At 56.8% G+C, this 19,667-nt stretch overlaps 2 protein-coding genes across 2 annotated transcripts; both read right to left on the minus strand.

Annotated features, from left to right (window-relative positions):
• Positions 1–7,802: 7,802 nt before the first annotated feature.
• Positions 7,803–12,294, minus strand: NKX3-1 (NK3 homeobox 1). The gene is made up of 2 exons (XM_068156524.1): positions 11,952–12,294; positions 7,803–8,596 (listed from the first exon to the last, which is right to left on the minus strand). Exons 1-2 carry the CDS (start codon positions 12,271–12,273, stop codon positions 8,175–8,177), a joined length of 744 nt encoding a protein of 247 aa, XP_068012625.1. The 5' UTR covers positions 12,274–12,294; the 3' UTR covers positions 7,803–8,174.
• A 3,946-nt stretch (positions 12,295–16,240) lies between these two features.
• NKX2-6 (NK2 homeobox 6) lies at positions 16,241–18,819 on the minus strand. Its single transcript, XM_068156149.1, has 2 exons — positions 18,693–18,819; positions 16,241–16,839 (listed from the first exon to the last, which is right to left on the minus strand). Exons 1-2 carry the CDS (start codon positions 18,817–18,819, stop codon positions 16,241–16,243), a joined length of 726 nt encoding a protein of 241 aa, XP_068012250.1.
• Positions 18,820–19,667: the final 848 nt, after the last annotated feature.

The following is a 19,667-nucleotide window of genomic DNA, read 5'->3' on the forward strand; positions in this document are numbered from 1 at the left end:
TTTTTAGAGGGTTTCTTTAGTCATCTGATTTTAAAGCTACCAAACTGGGAGCAGTGGTTGCTTCAGCTCCCTTTCCACTGGGCAGCAGTGACTCCTGCCAACAGCAGAGGTGAGGGAGTGTGTGGATGGCCAGGCTGGGACCCAAGGTCAGTCCCTCTCCACCTCCCTCTGAGGGAGGATGTGTTCACCAGGCAGCTCCCAGGAAGAATTCATCTTCTTAGGGTGCTGTGGAGCCCAGCACTGCCCCTGGCTGTGCTGATGTGCTGCAGGGCTGGAAAGCACAGGCAGAAATATCAGCTGGGACCCAGTGCAACTCTGGAGGCCACTGGGATTGGGTTTAAGTGGGACTGGGGGGGGATGGAGCAAAACTAGAAGTGAGGAGATTCAGACTGGATGTGAGGAAGAAGTTGTTCCCCAGGAGGGTGGTGAGAGCCTGGCACAGGTTGCCCAGGGAGGTGGTGGAAGCCTCCTGCCTGGAGGTGTTTGCAGCCAGGCTGGAGGTGGCTGTGAGCAACCTGCTGTGGTGTGAGGTGTCCATGCCCATGGCAGGGGGGTTGGAACTGGCTGAGCCTTGAGATCCCTTCCAACCCTGACAATTCTGTGATGCTGTGAAATATCAGCTGGGACCCAGTGCAAGTTTGGAGGCCACTGGGATTGTGCTGAAGTGGAGGGACTGCACTTTGGGGGGGACCCAGACAATACTTCCCTCTAGAAACTCTTACTTTGGGCTAGAGTCAGCTGCTTGGTGCTTGGGCAGTAAATGGGACTAGAGGCTGCTCAGTGGGACTCCATCCCGGGCTGGATGAGTGGGGGGAGCAGCACTGGGTGCTGAGCACCTAGAAGCAAGTGCTGAATGTTGATTCACCACCTGCAGAGCCCTCAGGAGCTGCTAGGGGCTGTGACAGCTCCCTGGAGCCCAACATCTGCAGCAGCTGCTGATGTGGGAAGCTGCTGCTGCTGCTAGAGGAACACTTGGGGTCACTTGGTGGCAGAAAGGAGGACTGAAGGAAAATCCAAACCCAGGGCTAAGAAAGCCACAGAGGCAGCTTGTTGGTGCTAAAGCCTCTGTGCTCTTCATTTTCCAGAGGACAATGCATGGCAGATGATAGTATCATGGTAGTATCAGTCAGGGTTGGAAGGGACCCCAAGGATCATCCAGTTCCAACCCCCCTGCCATGGGCAGGGACACCCCACACTAGATCAGCCTGGCCAGAGCCTCATCCAGCCTGGGCTTAAACACCTCCAGGGCTGGGGCCTCAACCACCTCCCTGGACAACCCATTCCAGGGCTTCACCACTCCCATGGGGAAGAACTTCCTCCTCACCTCCAGCCTGAATCTCCCCACCTCCAGCTTCATCCCATTCCCCCTAGTCCTATCACTCCCTGAGATCCTGAGCAGTCCCTCCCCTGCCTTCCTGTAGCCCCCTTCAGATCCTGGAAGGCCACAATGAGGTCACCTCGGAGCCTTCTCTTCTGCAGACTGAACAGCCCCAACTCCTTCAGTCTGTCCTCACAGCAGAGCAGCTCCAGCCCTCTGCTCATCCTTGTGGCCCTTCTCTGGACACCTTCCAGCACCTCCAGATCCCTCTTGTCATAGGGGCTCCAGAACTGGAGGCAGGACTCCAGGTGGGGTCTCAGCAGGGCTGACTAGATGGGGAGAATCACCTCCCTTGCCCTGCTGGCCACACTTCTCCTGATGCAGCCCAGGCTCTGCTTGGCTCTCTGGGCTGCAAGTGCACACTGAGAGCTCCTGGTGAGCTTCTCCTCCCCCAGCACCCCCAAGTCTCTCTCCTCAGGGCTGCTTTCCAGCCAGTCCCTGCCCAGCCTGGATTTGTGCCTGGGGTTGCCTCGACCCAGCTGCAGGACCCTGCCCTTGGTCTTGTTGAACCTCCTGAGGTTGGCTTGTGCCCACCTCTCCAGCCTGTCCAGGTCCCTCTGGATGGATCCCTTCCCTCCAGTGTGTCTGCTGCACCACACAGCTTGGTGTCATCAGCAAACCTGCTGAGGGTGCACTCAATGCCACTGTCCATGGCACCCACAGAGATGTTGAACAAGCCTGGGCCCAGGACTGATCCCTGAGGAACTCTGCTTGTCCCTGGCCTCCACTGGGACATGGATTCATGGGCAGCCACTCTTTGGGTGCAGCCATCAAGCCACTTCTGTATCCATGCAGTGGTCACCCATCACACCCATGTGTCACCAGCTTGGAGACCAGGTTTGTCAGGCAGGATTTGCCCTTGGTGAAGCCTTGCTGACTGTTCCCAGGTTAAATAATATCCCCCCCAAACACCCCCCAAAGAATGTGCAAAAAGATCAAGTACTTGCACTGGGTTTGCTTTGTGGCAGCAAAGTTCAGGGCAAGCAGCTGGGTGTGGAAGAGACCAGAAGGATATTTCAGGTTGCAAACCATCAGCAGGGTGGGAAAGGGGAGGGGGAGGGGGAAATAAAGCAGCTGTGACACCAAAGCAGCAGCCAAGAAGCTCAGTTGATGTCTAATTTGGGGTTAGACCTGAGTTCCCCCCCCAGCCCAGCCCAGTCCTTCCCACTCTCCCAGAGGCACAGAATATCTTTGGCTGGAAGAGACCTCCAAGAACTTCTAACCCAACCTTCAACCCACCCCTGCTGTCTGTGTGGAGGACACAGAGTGACCCCTGCCCAGGGCTGGGCAGAGCTGCTGCTCCAGCCCTGCTTAGTGCAAATGTTGTGTCTCTGTGCTGCTTTGAGCAGCATCCCAAGGAGCTGGGTGAGCCCAGGGGATTCCAGCAGCACCTCCTGCCCTCAGGGGGTTGGGGGGATAGGGGAATGGGGGGGGATGCATGGCCTAGAGGGGCTCAGCTTTGAGGCCAGAAGGGCTTTCTGTTGGGTTCCCAAGCAGGGGATAAACAAAAGTGCAGAGTGGGTGAGCTCAGGGCTGGGTTTGAAGCACAGAATCCCAAAATCAGGGAAGTGATCACAGTGGGAAAAGCTCTCTGAGATCACCCACTCCAACCATCAGCCCAGCACCACCACAGCCCCTAAACCACAGCCCACAGTGCCATGCCCACAGGTTTTTTGATCCCCTGCAGGGATGGGGACTCCACCACCTCCCTGGGCAGCCTGTGCCAGTGGCTGACCGCTCTTGCAGGAAAGGAGTTGCTCCTTGTGTCCAACCTAAACCTCCCCTGGGGCAACTTGAGGCCATTTCTTCTTGTCCCATCGCTTGACAGCAGGGAGAAGAGACCAACCCCACCTTGCATGTGGGAAAAGATCAACCCCCACCTGGCTGCAGCCTCCTTTCAGGGAGCTGGAGACAGTAGTGAGGTCTCCCCTCAGCCTCCTTTGCTTGGGTTCCCCCTGTCCCCCCTGCTCTCCAGGCAGGGCAGTGGTGCAGGGGAGCTGCCTCCACCCAAGCTGCAGCTGGGAGGGAACAGGCTGGAGGGGGCTGCTCAGCATCCCAGAGCAGGAAATTGTTATCTCAGATATTAAGAGTTACTTTCAGGCAGTTAGAAAGCAACTGGTTGTCCTCCAAGCAGCTTTGATAGGAAGAACAAGGAGGCATTCACCACAAAGGGGCTCAGCTTTGTGTTCTCCTCTCCCTGCCCTCCCTTCCCCCTCATCCACATCCCCCCTCCCCCCCAGCAGCCAAAGGCTCTCTGGGGCTGTGTGCTTGCAAGATCTGGAGCTGCTGGCAGAGCAAAAGAGCAGTTTGCAAGTAATCTGCTTACAAGGGACAGATCTGAGCAGCTCTGTAAGCCTTGCAGAGATGTGGTGCTGAGGGGAATGGAATGGAATGGAATGGAATGGAATGGAATGGAATGGAATGGAATGGAATAGAATAGAATAGAATAGAATAGAATAGAATAGAATAGAATAGAATAGAATAGAATAGAATAGAATAGAATAGAATAGAATAGAATAGAATAGAGCAGAGCAGGTTGGAAGAGACCTTTGAGATCATCCAGTCCAACCTATCACCCAACACCGTCTGATCAACTCAACCATGGCACCAAGCACCCCATCCAGTCTCCTCCTAAACACCTCCAGTGATGGTGACTCCATCACCTCCCTGGGCAGCACATCCCAGTGGCCAATCACTCTCTCTATGAAGAATTTCTCCCTAACATCCAGCCTAAACCTCCCCTGGCACAGCTTGAGACTCTGTCCTTTTGTTCTGGTGCTGGCTGCCTGGGAGAAGAGACCAACTCCCACCTGGCTACAACCTCCCTTCAGGGAGTTGGAGAGAGCAAGAAGGTCTCCCCTGAGCCTCCTCTTCTCCAGGCTAAGCAACCCCAGCTCCCTCAGCCTCTCCTCACAGGGCTGTGCTCCAGACCCCTCCCCAGCTTTGTTGCCCTTCTCTGGACACCTTCAAGTCTCTCAATGTCCTTCTTGAACTGAGGAGCCCAGAACTGGACACAGGACTCCAGGTGTGGCCTGACCAGTGCTGAGCATCAGACTTGGGAGAGGCAGAGGATGGTTGGGCTCAATGATCTTGAAAGACCTTCCCAGCCAAAGCCATTCTGTGATTTGCTTGCCTGGATTCCCCAGCTGCAGGAGAGAGGTTTGAGACCTCTGTGATGTTTCATGGAATTGTCTGAGTTGGAAGAGACCTCTCAGATCATCAAGTCCAACCTTCAACCTTTTAGTTCTCTTCCACAACCCCAGGACCATTTCTGGAGGTCCCCAGGGAGAAAAACCTCCTTGTAAGAAGCAGCCTCAAACCCACCTGGATGTTGTGAGCCTGGAAAACCTGACCCAGGTGCCCCTGCTTGAGCAGGGAGCTTGGGCTGGAGGATCTCCAGAGGTCCCTTCCAAGCCCTACCATGCTGGGACTCTATGGTTCTGAACTCACTTTTTTTCAGAAGGTTAAATTGGATCCAGCAGAGCCAGCTGAGAAAAAGCAGTTGGTGCTGCTGGGGGAACACTGGAACAGGTTGCTCAGGGAGGTGGTGGAAGCCTCATCCCTGGAGACACTCAGGATCAGGCTTGATGTGACCCTGGGCAGCCTGATCTAGTTGGAGAGGTCCTTGATAGTTGCAGGGGGTTTGGACAAGATGATCCTTGAGGGTCCCTTCCATCCTGATGCCATCTGGGAATGGTCCTTAGCTATTTTATCCAGGTCACCTCTCCCAAGCTGATGCAATCTGTGACTCTGAACCCCAAAGGCACATCCCAGGAAGGACATGGAGCTGCTGGAGAGGGTCCAGAGGAGGGGCACAGAAATGCTCAGGGGGTTGGAGCAGCTCTGCTGTGAGGACAGGCTGAGGGAGCTGGGGGCATTCAGCCTGGAGAAGAGAGGGCTCCAGGGAGACCTAATAGCAATCTTCCAGTACCTGAATGGGCTCCAGGAGGGCTGGAGAGAGACTGTTTGCAATGGCCTGCAGGGACAGGACCAGGGGCAATGGCTTCAAACTAGAGCAGATTGGGATTGAGATTGGATGTGAGGAAGAAGTTCTGCACCATGAGGGTGGTGGAACACTGCAACAGGTTGCCCAGGGAGATGGTGGAAGCCTCATGCCTGGAGATATTCAAGGTAAGACTCAAGGAGGCCCTGGGCAACCTGATCTAGTTGGGCATGTCCCTGCTGGCTGCAGGGGGGTCAGACTGGCTGAGCTTTGGAGGTCCCTTCCCACCCAGACCCTTCTGTGATTCCATCTTTTCTCTCTTGGGAATCTCCTTTAGATCCACATTTTCTCCTGTGCTGGGAGTTGGAAGGAACCTCCAGACATCATCCAGAGTCCAACCCCCCCCCTTGCCAGAGCAGGGTCACCCAGGGCAGGCCACCCAGGAACAGCTCCAGGTGGATCCTCAGTGGCTCTGAAGTTTGGAGTTATGATTAGTCACCCCAAAAAAGCCCCAAACCAAACACCAACTCTTTGCCCTTCTGCTGGTGGAGATATTTATCTCACTACAAAACATATTAGTGCTGGAGAGGAGATCCCTGATGCCTCCCTGCTGGGAGTGGGGCTGGCTCCAGGGGCAAACTGGGAGCTTGGTGCTTTGGAAGGTGCTGGGCAAGCTGAGCTCTTGGAGCTGCTGTAAAGAGCTCAGGATGGGAAGGTTCCAGCAGCCTCACACCCGGATATGCAAAACTCATCTGTCAGTGAGCTATTGTCCCTGTTCCCCAGGCTTGCTGGCTTGGCATCTGGGCTGTGGAAGGGCAGAGGGAGGGGTTTGGGTGGGGGCAAAGCTGGCACAGCTCCAGCCCAGCCGGGGCAGCCAGCTGGTCCCAGCCTCCTTCCCCCTGGTCTCAGCCACCTTCCCCCCCTGTCCCATCTGCCTTCCCCCCAGTCCCAGCCTCCTTCCCCTGTCTCAGCCACCTTTCCCCCTGTCCCATCTGCCTTCCCCCCAGTCCCAGCCTCCTTCCCCTGTCTCAGCCACCTTCCCCCCTGTCCCATCTACCTTCCCCCCAGTCCCAGCCTCCTTCCCCTGTCTCAACCACCTTCCCCCCTGTCCCATCTGCCTTCCCCCCAGTCCCAGCCTCCTTCCCCTGTCTCAGCCACCTTTCCCCCTGTCCCATCTGCCTTCCCCCCATGTCCCAGCCTCCTTCCCCCTGGTCTCAACCACCTTCCCCCCTGTCCCATCTACCTTCCCCCATGGCCCAGGCTCCTTCCCCCCTGTCTCAGCCACCTTCCCCCGGTCCCAGCTTCCTCCCCCCCGTCCCAGCCTCCTTCCCCCTGGTCTCAGCCACCTTCCCCCCTGTCCCATCTGCCTTCCCCCTAGTCCCAGCCTTCTTCCCCTGTCTCAACCACCTTCCCCCTGGTCCCAGCCTCCTTCCCCCCTGTCCCAGCCTCCTTCCCCCTGGTCCCAGCCACCTTCCCCCTGGTCCCAGCCTCCTTTCCCCCCATGCCAGCTCCCCCAGGCACTTCAGGTTGTTGGTGCTTGTGGCAAAAAGGGCTTCGATTCCCACCCCCCACCACCTCCCACCCTCCCTCAGCCCTGAATAGAGGCTGCCTGGCAGCAGGCTGAGATCTTGAAGGGGCTCTAAAACCCTCCTCTGGGGCCGCTAGGGCTGGAGGCACCAATGGTCACAATGCCAACGAGCTTGATTGTTTCCTCTCCTTAATGTGATTTTTAGTTTAAGCCTCATTTGGAGATGATTCATCAGCTGCTGGCTGAGCTGGGCTTAGGAGAAACTTCCCCACTGAAAGGCTTCGGAAAGCCTGGAACTGGCTGCCTGGGAGCAGAAAGTTGCTCTTTTCCTGCTGGATCTCAGCAAGGGGAAAGGCTTTAGGGAGGGGGGCGGACGGGGTAGGGTGGGAGGAGGCATAGGTGATTTAGGAGAGGTAGAGAGAGGCAATCGCTGTCCTCGGGGCTGGAATTGCTCTCTCCAGGGCTGGATCTTTCCTTTCTGACCCCAGCTTCCCCCACGAGAAGGGTAAAATAATAGGGGAAAGGTCTAAGGAAGGAGGGGGGGGAGGGGGACGACACACAAGGGAGATGCAGGTGGGGGGAGGCAAGGGAGATGCGGGGGGGGGGGGGGGGGGGGGGGAGGCAAGGGAGATGCAGGTGGAGGGGGGGATGGATGCCATATCCCTTTAAGTGTTGCTTCATCCCTGACAGTGTTCACGTTCAGGCTGGGCAGGGCAGGGCTTTGAGCAGCCCGGCCTGGGTGCCCCTGCCGGTGGCAGGGGGCTTGGAACCGGCTGATCTGTAAGACCCTTCCCAACCCGTTCCAGGCTTCTGTGAAGGAAGCTGCAACGTGTTTTCCAGCCCCAGAGCGGTCAAATCAGTCGGTTTCCAGGCACGTCCGGCTACGATAGCTTTTTGTGTTCAGAAGGAGACTTGCTGGGGTGCTTGGTGCCATGGGTCAGCTGTTTGGGTGGGTTGGATTGGTTGATGGGTTGGACACGATGATCTTGAAGGTCTCTTCCAACCTGGTTTGGTTTATTCTAATAAAGTTTATTCTATTCTAATAAAGCGTTGGAGGGGTTTGGAGGGGGATTTTATTGTTCTGCTCTTTCAACTGTCGGCGAGGAGAGGTTGGGGCAGCGGGCGGAAGGTGCTGCTCCCACCGCCGGGCGGGGACCTCTCCCTCTCCTAATTAGCACTACAAATTGCCACTCGGCATGACAAAACTACGCCTTCGAAAGAGAAAAATAATATCCACGCTTTGCTTAGGAAAAAAAAACACCCCAAACCCAAATAAAACAAAGGCCAAAACCCCCCCAAGCAAAAGCAGCCCCCCGCAAAAGCCATCACCACCACGAGGCGCTCCAGCCGTTCAAGTAGTAGAGGCAGGGCAGGTACTGCCAACCCCCCCGCAGAGCCAGCAGGGATGCTCCTGGCAGCTCCGCTGCCTTCTGCCCGGCCAGCCCCGGGTCCAGTCTGCTGAGTTCCGAGGCCACCTGTTTCCTTTTGGTCTTGTACCTCCTGTTTTGGAACCAGATTTTCACCTGGGTCTCGGTGAGCTGCAGGTTCTTGGCCAGGTGGGCTCGCTCGGGGGCCGAGAGGTATTTCTGGTGGCTGAATTTCCTCTCCAGTTCGATCACCTGGCTGTGGGAGAAGGCGGCTCGGGAGCGCTTGGGCTGCCTGGGGGGACGCTGGGGGCCGGGAGGGGATGGCAGGGGCGGCGGCGGCGGGGCGGCGCAGTCGGGCGGCTGGGACTCCGGTGCGGCATCTGTGGGAGGGGAAAAGAGGGTTTAGCCGGTTGGAATTTGCCCGGATCGTTTGGGGTTTCCCCTTCCCGGAGAGCAAAATAGTCATGGTACAGCGGTGAGGAGCAGCTGAGGGACCTGGAAGTGTTGAGCCTGAAGGAAAGGAGGCTGAGGGGAGAGCATCTGGCTCTCTGAAAGGAGGCTGAAGCAAAATAGTCATAGTGCAGTGGTGAGGAGCAGCTGAGGGACCAGGGAAAGTGCTGAGCCTGGAGGAAAGGAGGCTGAGGGGAGAGCTTCTGGCTGGAGACCTTCTGGGTCTCTGAAAAGAGACTGGAGCAAGATATTCATAGAACACTACTGAGGAGCAGCTGAGGGACCTGGAAGTGTTAAGCCTCAACAAAAGGAGGCTGAGGGGAGAGCTTCTGGCTCTCTGAAAGGAGGTTGGAGACAGATGGGGGTTGGTCTCTTTTCTCAAGGAACAAGTGATAGCAACAAGAGCAAACGGCCTCAAGCTGCCCCATGGGAGGTTTAGGTTGGACACCAGAAGAAACTTCCCCACTGAAAGGGTTCTCAAAGCCTGGAACAGGCTGCCCAGGGGGGTGGTTGAATCCCCATGTCTGGAGCTGTTTTAGAGCTGCAGAGATCACAGAATTGACAGGGTTGGAAGGGACCTCAAGGATCCATCTAGTTCCAACCCCCCTGGCACAGGCAGGGACTCCTCACACCAGAGCAGGTTGCTCAGAACCACATCAATGTGGTGCTGTGGGCCATGGTTTAGCCTCAGCCTTGGTCTAGTTAGGGAGTGGTTGGGGTGAATGATCTGAAAGGTCTTTTCCACCCCAAAATGATTCTGTGGTTCTGCATTAGTGGTCATGGAGGTGTTGGCTAGAAGGTTGGGCTTGATCTTAAGAGATCTTTTTCCAACCTTACTGATTCTGTGATTCTTTATTCCACCCATAGCTATCACACAATCTCTCTCTATAGATATACTCATACTATATCAATAGGTATTCACATGATAGCCACCTAGGTTCAGCTACTCACACACTCTGTTATCCCCATGCATTATTCTCCACACCTGGAAGTGTTCAAAGCCAGGCTGGATGAAGTCTTGAACACCCTGGGCTGGTGTGAGGTGTCCCTGCCCATGGCTGGGGGGGGTGGCAACTGGATGCTCTTTAAGGTCCCTTCCAACCCTTTCCATGATATTGATTCACTCTTCCTCTGTGTTCAGCACTCTCCTTTTCACTTCAGGGAGTCAACACCACCTTGAAGCCCTACAAGGGAGCTGTGGGGTTCCCCCTCCCTTCCTAACTCACACTTTCTCGACTGAGATCAGCAGCTGTTGACTTAAGGGCATGCACCCAAGGGGCTAAACTGCCACAGAGCAGCTGATTTTTGCAGGGCTGCTGGAGCCTCGTGGTGCTGTCCTTGCTCACATTATGGCCAGGAGAGCTCTCGAGGCTTTTAGTGCAGAATTCCTGCCACTAGGCACATCCTTGGAACATCCTCTCTGCCGTGCCTAGGGGAAAACCCCTGATCTCCCCAAGGGAAACCAGCTTCAAGCTATGGAAAAATAGCTCTGAGATGGGAACTCAGAGCAGAGTAAAGCAGGCTGCAGCTAGAGAGCAGGGCTGGGGGGGGGTGGGAGGGTGTAAGTCCTCCCTTTTTCTTGGTGGGTTTTTTTTCCCATGACTCCAAGGCAATGCCATGAAATGTTGGGGCAGGTTTTAAAACCTGCAGACCCGGGCTGGAGTTGCAGCTCCAAAGCAGCACAGAATCAGGCTTGGAAGGGACCTCAGGGATCAGCCAGTTCCAATTCCCCTGCCATGGGGCTTTTTAAAACTCTGCTTTGACTAAGAGACCTTAGCCCTCAGCAGCAACAGAAGATCATCTGCTGTGAGCTATGGAACCACAGAACTGTCAAGGCTGGAAGGGACCTCAAGGCTCAGCCAGTTCCAACCCCCCTGCCATGGGCAGGGACACCTCACACCACAGCAGGTTGCTCACAGCCACATCCAGCCTGGCTCCAAACACCTCCAGGCAGGAGGCTTCCACCACCTCCCTGGGCAACCTGTGCCAGGCTCTCACCACCCTCCTGGGGAAGAGCTTCTCCCTGACATCCAGTCTGAACTTTCCCATTTCTCAGCCTTTGACTTTTTTTCCTCATGGCACCATCCACACTGCTGGACCCCAGCCCAGGAAGGTGCTGAGCTCCCTGGGAAGTGTCACCTGGACGTGTTGAAACTTCTTCAGGTCCATTTATTTGGGCTGATAGCTCCTCCTCTTTAATTTTGCTATTCATTGCCCAGCTCAGGATGGAAAGAAGCCAATTTGTTGCCCTCTGCTAGTGATTCCTTAGTGTATTCTCTTTGGGTGTGGACATCCTGCTCAAGACAGAGACAAGAGGCTTCGTTCCCAGTTTGTGGAAGTCCTGGGTGTCCCAGTGAGAGTCCCTGGACCAAGGCTGAGCTACACTCACCACTTGCTGGGGGATTTGGTGCAGCTTGAAATGATTTTGATGATCAGCAGCCTGATGGCTGCTCCTCAACTTGCTTTTATGTAGGAGCTTCTTTTAATAGAATTGAGACCCAAAGCCAAAATTCCCCTGGCAAAGGCCCTCCCAGCGAGCAAGAGCCAGCCACTGGAGACTTGAAAATTGCTTTTTTGGCTGTTGCAGCTCAGCCCAGGACAGTTTGGGCATGGGAAGGGCTGAGCACCCTCCTTCAGCCCCAAAGCAAGAGGCTTTGGTCAGCCAAATGACTTTGGGCTTGGTTTCTTTGGTGTCCCGCTCCTGCAGGTGTTGCCTGCAGTGTATTTAGTGATGGGGTGCTGGGGCCAGAGGAGCAGGATCGGTGCTAGCACAGCACAGTGGGACAGGCAGGAGCACCCCATGAAAGTGGTGCTGAGCAGGCTGGAGGTGCTGAGCCCTGCTGCCCACAGCACAAATTCAACCCAGGGTCTTCCTAAATATCCCCAGGTTGGGGGCAGCGAGGGGCTTGGCACAGCACACAGGGTGGGCACAAGCTGCCTCTCTGAGCTGGCACCCAAAGGTGTCCTTGCTGGGGACCTTTTCTGCTCGGAGGAGAACTTTATTTCCCAGGATATCACAGAAAGCCATCGACTGGGGGGGGGGTGGGGGTTAAATGGTGATTTAGGCAGGTTCAGCCCTCTGGATTATTTGAAGCTCCTGGTGGAAGGTTTGCAGGCAGCTGCTCTTTCCCTTGCTGTCCTACTGCATGGGCAGAGATATTCCCTGGCATTTAACCCGGGATCATTTGGCCCCAGGGTGCTCAAGGCAGCCAGGTCTGGACCTTGGCTCCCCCAAACACATCCCTCGCTGATCCCTGCCCCGGCCAGCAGCTTCCACTCCCTTACCTGCATCCTCCGTGTGGGGTGTTCCTCGATCTTGGGGTGCTCCTGGGGGATGAGTGCTCCTGGGGGGATGCCCTGGGGCAGCTCCTGGGTCCTCGCTGCCCTCCACCGCGGTCGCCTCCGTGTCCGTCGGGCTGCCAAAGCCCCCGCTCTTGCCGCGCTCTGGCCGCACTCCACCCCAGAGGATATCTTGGATAAGGAAGGACGTCCGGGGCCTGGAGGAGACAGGCAGGGTCTTCTGGGCTGCCATTGGGGTCTGGCTCATGCCCTCTGGGGTGCTGCTGGGTGCTGTCTGCCGCCTCACGGGGAGCACCCCGGCGCTCATCCTCCTCTTCCTCGCCCTGCCCGGAGGCACGCTGGCTTCCCAGCCTCCTGGCTCTGCACTTATAGGGCAGCCAGCCAAGCCTCCCGGGCCTGATTGGAGATCCCTGGCAGGAGTCTACGCCCTTCGGTTGTGTCTTGGCTCCCGTGGGGTTTTCTGCCTGCTTGGTTCTCTCCCACTCACTCAGGATGCTCTTCCCCACGGCTCCTTGGGGTCACAGCCAAACCCCAGCCTCCCTCTTTGCCCTCTTGTTGCTCCCTTGCTGCTAAGTCACCTCCTGAGCTTTGGAGATGAGGAGAAAGCTGCCTAAGAGAGTTCAGCCTTTTGGGGGGCATCAAAACCCCCTCAGGGTGGAGGGTTTGGGGAGAGGAGGGGGGAGCAGCAGCATTGCCTTGGAAGGATGCTCTGCAAGGGGACAACTTCTGTGTCCCCCTGCCCCAGCCCCAGTGAGCTGGGACTCTGCTTGCTCCTGGTTGTGGAAATCAATTGTACCCAGGGCTAATTCCTAGAGGGGTGTTTCTGGGGGGAGAATGCTGTTTTCAGAGGGGAAAAGTGAAGAAAATAGAAGGATTTGGGCTACTTGCTTTATTTTGAGGGGTTTCTTCCAGACTTCCCACCTGGAGGCACTTTCAGTTTGCTGGGAAAAGGGGACAAATGTCAAAAGATTTCCAGCAGCTGTGCTGAGAGGTTTAAAAGGAAAGCTGAGCTACCACGGGGAGGGGGAGAAAGCTGCTCCAGAGGTGAATGCTTGCACAGAAAGGGGCAGAGGCTTCACCTGAATATTTCAGCCTAAACCTCAGACTGATTCCTCAATCAGCTGTGGGATGGGACAGCCTCAGTTCCCTCAGAGCCCACCCTGCAAGGAGCAAAAGCAAGGGGCATAAAACAGCTCCCCTTCCTGAGTCCAAGAGGAGCCCTGAGCCAAGCTCTCTGCTAGGACAGGTTTCTCTTCAGTGAGGATCTGTTTGATTTGTAGCTGCCCTTCTAGGGTTTCTGTTTGGAAAACAGAGCTCCCAGCTCGCCACACAAACAACCACAACCCCCCCAGATGTGATCAGGACATGATGAAAAAATCACCTTGCCCCATGGCAAGGCAAAGCAATCTGGTGGGGCAGGCCCCTCGGGAACAGGACTTGGCAGTGTGGCTACAGAGGAGCACCCTCTGAGCGCTGGGACTCCCAAACTCCTCTTGCTGCTGGGGCTAAGGGTGGCTCTCCTCAGCTCCTCCCATCCCCAAGCCCTCACTCAAACCCAGCCCCTCGTCCTCAGCCAAGAAGTCAAGGCATGTGTGGGGTGGGTTTTTTAGGTGGTTCTTTTAACCTTAACGAGAGGAAACCACATCCCCTGAGGACTTGGCTGCTTTTATAGGGGGGTGTTTGGTCACAGCAGCCCAAAGCTCGGAGCAGGTTGTGCCCCAAATTCAGCTTTTTAACCTTTTCCTCTCATTCTTTGACCCTCTGGGTCTCCTGTCTTAGAAAACACTCCCTCTGCCTTAGAAAATGTTCCCCTCTACATTCCAAACATCCCCTCTGCATTCACACTGGCTGCTTGGAAAGCTTCAGCAGCTTCAGTAACGCCACCTCGCTGTCCTCCTCTAGTCTGAAACCCACAGAAAGGGAGAAGGACATTTAGAAAGATTTATGAAGCAACTGGAGCCCCAAAGTATTATAGCAGCCGTGCCCCAGCCACTGGACCCCTAACCTCTGGATCTCTCCTGCAGAGCAGATTAGGAGCTGGTGGAAGGTGCTGGTGTGGCCACGCTGGGTGGGCTGCCTGCCCACCTGCTCTAGCACTTAATGTGGGTCCCACTGTGCTGCCCAGGGGGGTTGGGACAGAGTGAGAGCCCCCCAGTCTTAATGACTGTTGGATTCTAAGGCTTGATTCTGACCCTCAAAAGGAGCTCTCAGCCTTATCAGGACAGCCCTGGGGATGCTGACCTTGGCCCAGGGCTTTCCTTGATGCTGGCAGCACTGCTCAGTGCAGGGACCCTGCTGGATCCCAGAGTGGGAGCCCCAGTCTTAATGATTCTTTGATTCTATGGCTTGATTCTGACCCTCAAAAGAAGCTCTCAGCGTTATTAGGACAGCCTTGGGGATGCTGATCTTGGCCCAGGGCTTTCCCTGATGCTGACAGCACTGCTCAGTGCAGGGACCCTGCTGGATCCCCTGGCTGCTCCACAGGCAGGGCAGAGACCTGAGACTCAGCTGATTTGGGGGTAGATATCCCCGAGTGAGTGTGGATGGATGAAGAGGAGAAGGGGCAGCCCCAGCACGACTCTCCCCTCACCCAGTCACTTCCAGGATCTCGGTGGGGCTGCAAAGCCTTGGGGCAGCAGGGCAGTGAGAAAGATATCAACCTGAGAGGGATTTTCTGGCTTGATTTGGACGTCAGGGGTGTCCCATTTGGGAAGTGAGTGACCACTGGAGTGATGGGGCTGAGTGGGATTAGAGATAAAAGCTTTAATTGCCTCCTGCAAGTCTCTTTTAGCCAAGCTCTGGGAGGATAAGAAGCTGTTGGGAGAGGAACAGGGAGGAGTGGGCATGGAGGGGAGCGAGGGGGGAGATGGTGCCTGTCCCATGGGCTGGGATTTGTCTGCAGGTTGCAGCCTGGCTCCATCACTGGAGGGTCTTTTGGCACTGTAGTGAAAAGGTCTCTCTTAGAGCAGCATTTGAGCTTTGTGTGGTTTTCCCCCCTCCCCACCACAAGTAAAGCCTACACTGGGGGGGAAGCTGTGGGCAGTCCAGTGAGTGGACACAGTCTGGGAAGGTCTCCTTGGGTTTGTTCTGTAGGGGTGAGGCTGTGGACTCCTGCTGCCTCTTTGGGATGTGGTGGTGCTCCCCAAAGGGCAGCATCCTGCCCTCCTGCATTTCAGCAATGCCTATCAAAACAAGCATAGGGAAAATATAGGCCCAGCTCTTCCACCCTGCTAAGCTCCTGGTGGTGCTGGATCCTGAGCTGGGGGTCCTGCACCTCACCCTCTTACCTGCAAACCTGTTTTCCCAGTAAAGGAACAGCAACAGGGAGCTGGGAAGAGCAGCAGGGAGCTGGGAAGAGCAACAGGGAGCTGGGAAAAGCAACAGGGAGCTGGGAATGCTTGCCAAGAGTTAGGGAGGGGGCCAAGAGTTAGGAGGGGGGGTGAGGGGAGGTTAAACCTGGGGAACTCCCCCCAGCTGGAACCACAAAAGGGATTCTCTCTCTGGGTTGATTATCAGTATTGAGATTGGCTTGGGTTGGCTGCTTGCTTGGAGGTTTTTGTGGTTTGGATGCCCAGGTGGAAGCTGTGGGTGGGAAAAGTCAAAGCAGCCAGGGAGGGAGCTGGGGAGCACATTCATCAATTAGGCTTTTATTTGCAAGTAATAATTAATAATAACCACTCAGAATGAAGACAGAAGCAAAGAGCTGTGCTGGCAGATATTCAGCCCCAGGAATCAAAGGATCTCAGAGGCACTCAAAGCATGAAATCCTGGCCTTAGAGAAAAAAAAGAGAAGGCACAGTGATGTGCACAAGCCCCTGCTTCCCAGCTGCCCTGAGGAGCAAAAGCAGAGGCTGTCCCTTCTTGGCATCCTGCAGGAGCAGATCCTCTTGGGTGGGTGGTCAGGGAAGGGCCAAGCTTCCAAAGGTTTGTGTTCAAATAAATAAATGCCCTCAGCCCTTGGCTCCCCAAAGTCACAGTGCTGGAGCGGCAGCGTCCCCCTCGCTCCTGCCCTGCCTTGGTCAGAGGTGTGGGAGGGATGCTCTGGAGAGGTCCTGCTGGCCGAGGTGGCAGGCACACTTTGGGTTAGGCTCCCATCCTGAAGAGGCTCTGGAGCAGGAGGGGGTTTCCTTCAGTGCTTTTCAGGCAGTCACAGAATCACAGAATTGTTGGAAGGGACCTCAAGGCTCAGCCAGTTCCAACCCCCCTGCCGTGGGCAGGGACACCTCACACTAGATCAGGCTGCTCTGAGCCACAGTCCTGCTCTCCGTGGCCACCTACCAAGCCCTGATGCCTGTTTGCACGGTGGCTTGCAAGCAGGTGGGCTGGTGCTGGGCACCACCGGCTGTGCCGAAGCTCACGTTCACAGCAGGGCTGCCGGGGGTGGCGCCGGGGGGCACCCCAGCGTAGCTCCCCCCATAGCCAGCGCCATAGGGGCTGCTGCTGTAGGCACCGTAGTAGGAGCTGTAGGGGTAAGGGCTGGCGGTGATGCTGTACGGGGCTGGGTAAGGCTGGGAGCCCCCCAGGCAGGGTTTGCCGTCCCTGACCAGCACGGGCACCGCCACCCTGCGCGGGGGCGGCGGGCGGGCAGCCAGCTCCAGGGATTTGTCCTGCCGTTGCCTCTTGCACTTGTACCTGCGGTTCTGGAACCAGATCTTCACCTGGGTGGAAGTGAGCTGGAGCAGGCTGGCCAGGTGCTCCCGCTCCGGAGCTGAGAGGTATCGCTGCTGCTTGAAGCGGCGCTCCAGCTCCAGCACCTGAGCCTGCGAGAACAAAACCCGAGGCTTCCTCCGCTGCCGCTGCCGGGGGTGGTGGTGGTGGCAGGGCTCGGCTGGCTTCTCCTCTGCCTCCAAGGGGTGGCCGAGAAAACGTTTTCCTGCCGCGAGAAAAACCCCAAAGCGAAGTGAAACCCAAGTCCGGTTCTGTTCCCAGCATGGATGTGATTCCTAAGGAGGGGTCAAAGCGGGAATGGGATGGAGTAGGAGTGATTCCATGGGGGCTGAGGCACCTGGAGGTGTTCAGCCTGGAGGAAAGGAGGCTGAGGAAAGAGCTTCTGCCTCCCTGGAAGGAGGTTGGAGCCAGGTGGTATTATAAAACGGAGCAGGGTGAGAGCTGGAAAACTTCACGTGAATTTTCCTGTGATGTTTAATGGGAATCCAAGGAATTCCCTGGTCTGGAATGGAATTAGTTCATGATATGGATTTTGGATGATGTTTCCTCCTGATCCCCGCTCTGCTGGTGGTGGTGATAGCCTCAGCCCCCAGCGTGGTACACAAGATCCACGTACCCCAAAATGCAAATCCCCTTCCCCATTCTCCTGCTCGGGAGGGATGGAAGCGGTGGCAGTCAAAGCTCCAGTGGGGTTTACCTCCAGCTCCCATGGGGAAGGGGTATCCACAGCTGGGGGAGTTTGGACAGACCCAGGAGAAAGAAGCAGCTGGGAATGGGGCAGGAAAGGTTTGGAGGTGAAAGTAGAGGTTGAGGGCTTTGGGTTTTTTTCTCTTTCGTTTTGCTCTGCAGTGGGGGCAGCTGGGGGTCCTGGGGGACTGAGATGCTCTTCGGTACCCCAAGGACTCTGGGGAGGGGGTAGAGAAATGGGATGCTGCGGGGCTCTGTCTGCAGGGGTGAAGCGGCCAGGAAGCTGTTCCCGGGCTCCTCTCACCCTTCCCGCGCTGCTTCCACCCTTCCCCATCTCTCTAGCTCTGTGTTCCACTGACTCCCAGTGCTCATGCCCTGGACTTACTGGTTTCCCCGTTCGTCCGGCGTTAGGGAAACACGAGCGAAGAAAACTTGGTCAGATTTGGACAGCGGGGAGAAGGGTCCCATCCGACCACCCCCACCCCGACACACACTTCGACAGCCGCATCCCCGCTGCCGCCGCCGGCTCCGCGCCCCTGGGATCGGTCATGCCTCAGCGCCTCTGCCCCTGTCCCCAATTTACGGAGCATCGATTCCGGGGGCGGGGGGGTTGTCTGTCACCGAAAACGGTGCCGAGTTGTGCTTTTGGGCAGAAAGAATCCCAACACGGCTGCATCCAACCTCCAGCCGCGGCCGTTTCGTTTCCCCGAGGGCAGCGGGGACAGACGGGGTGGGATGCGCGGCTGCAGCGTGGCTTGCTGGGATGACTGGGAATGATCCGAACACTCCCAAAATCACCAGATATGGTGGGGGGAAAGGGGGCGGGGGGTGTGGAAAAAAAACCATGAAGGTGGGAGAAAAAAGGTTGGGAAAAAAACAGTGTGTATGTGGGAAAGAGAAAAAGGTGGAGAAACAAAAGGTGGGAAAAAAAGAGGGGGGGAAAGGTGAGGGGGGAAAAAGGGAGTGGAGGGAAGAGAGGAAGAAAGGTGTGAGGGGAAAGGTGGGGAAAAAAAGGGGGAAGAAAAAGGTAGGGAAATGAACGGTGGAGAAACAAGTGAGAAAAAAATGCGGAAAAGGAGGGGGGGGAAGATGGGAGAAGATGGTAGGGGGCGGAAAAAAAGGTGGGGAATAAAAGTGAGAGTGGGGGGAAAGGTGGGGAGAAAGAAAGGTGGGGGGAAAAAAGGAGGAAAGCGGCGGCTGGAGCCGGGAGCATCGCGGGCGTCGGGCCCGCGGGCGGCCGGGGCAGGGATGCCACGGGCGGCTCCTACGCCCTCGGTTTTCCATCCCGGGGGAACGAGAACGGCTCCAGCCACCCCTTCTCTCCACCACCACCACCACCCCCCCAGGCCCACTGCCCCCCAGGGCACTTACGGGACGCAGCCGGTTCGATCTCCCCACCTGGGCTACAGGCGGTGCCGGGGGCGGCGTGGGGACCCCCGGCTGCTCCCAGTCGCTCCAGCTTGAGGATGTCCTTCACCGAGAAGGGGGTGGGCAGCATCTTTCAGGGCTGGGGGGATGGGTTGGTGAGGGTGTTGGGGGGGTGCCAGGAGCCCGCAGCGGGTTTGTGTGCTCCGGGACCCGCTCCCGGCTCTGAGCCTCCTGCTGTCGCCGGGCCAGGCACCACCCCCGGTCTCCGAGCTCGGCAGGGGGGGTCCCCTGGGGTTGGGGGCAGCAGGAGAAGGCGGGTCGGTCCCCTTTGGTGGGGGTTTCCCTGCTGGGATGCTCTATTCCGGACACGGCTGCCCCTCCATTCAGCTCCAGGCCCCTTCCCATCTGTATCCAAAACAGGGGGAAGCGAGAAGAGGGGGGGGGGGGGGGGGTTAAAGAGGTGGGAGGGGGTGTTTGGACTAAGCGGCAATAAAGCAAATCAAGTCGATTTCAGCTCCATTAAGGTCACATTAGCGAGTGGCTTTGGGAGATAAGGGCTGATAAGGGACACAGACCACCAAGCTCCTGCGGACAGGGCTGGGGCGGATGCTGTAGGAGCCTCGGCCAGCAGGAGCTGCCCACCGACAGCAGCTCTGGGCCCCACCTCCCTCCCAGTGCTGCCCTGCTGGATGGGCACTGAGCTGGCAAACCCTTCGCTGGGTCAAGGAGTAGGGGCCAGGGACTCCTGGGGCACGCTGCTAAGCCCTGGGTAGCCCCTGTGGGGCAGTGGGGAGGCAGTGGGGGAGCCCCAATAGTGTCTGTGGGGTGATGCTGAACCTTATCTGAGCCCAGGGAGCAGCTCTTTCAATTAAAATTCCTGGCTGGCCTCAGGGCTGGTGTTTGCTGATGGCCCTGACAGAGCAGAGCTCAATTTCGTCTGGGTTGGGTCGGTATCTCCTGCACCACCAAAATAGCCAA

Source organism: Melanerpes formicivorus, unplaced genomic scaffold, assembly GCF_026170545.1.
Source record: "Melanerpes formicivorus ecotype bairdi unplaced genomic scaffold, bMelFor1.0.p_v2 SCAF_34, whole genome shotgun sequence".
Classification (NCBI taxonomy): Eukaryota; Metazoa; Chordata; class Aves; order Piciformes; family Picidae; genus Melanerpes; species Melanerpes formicivorus.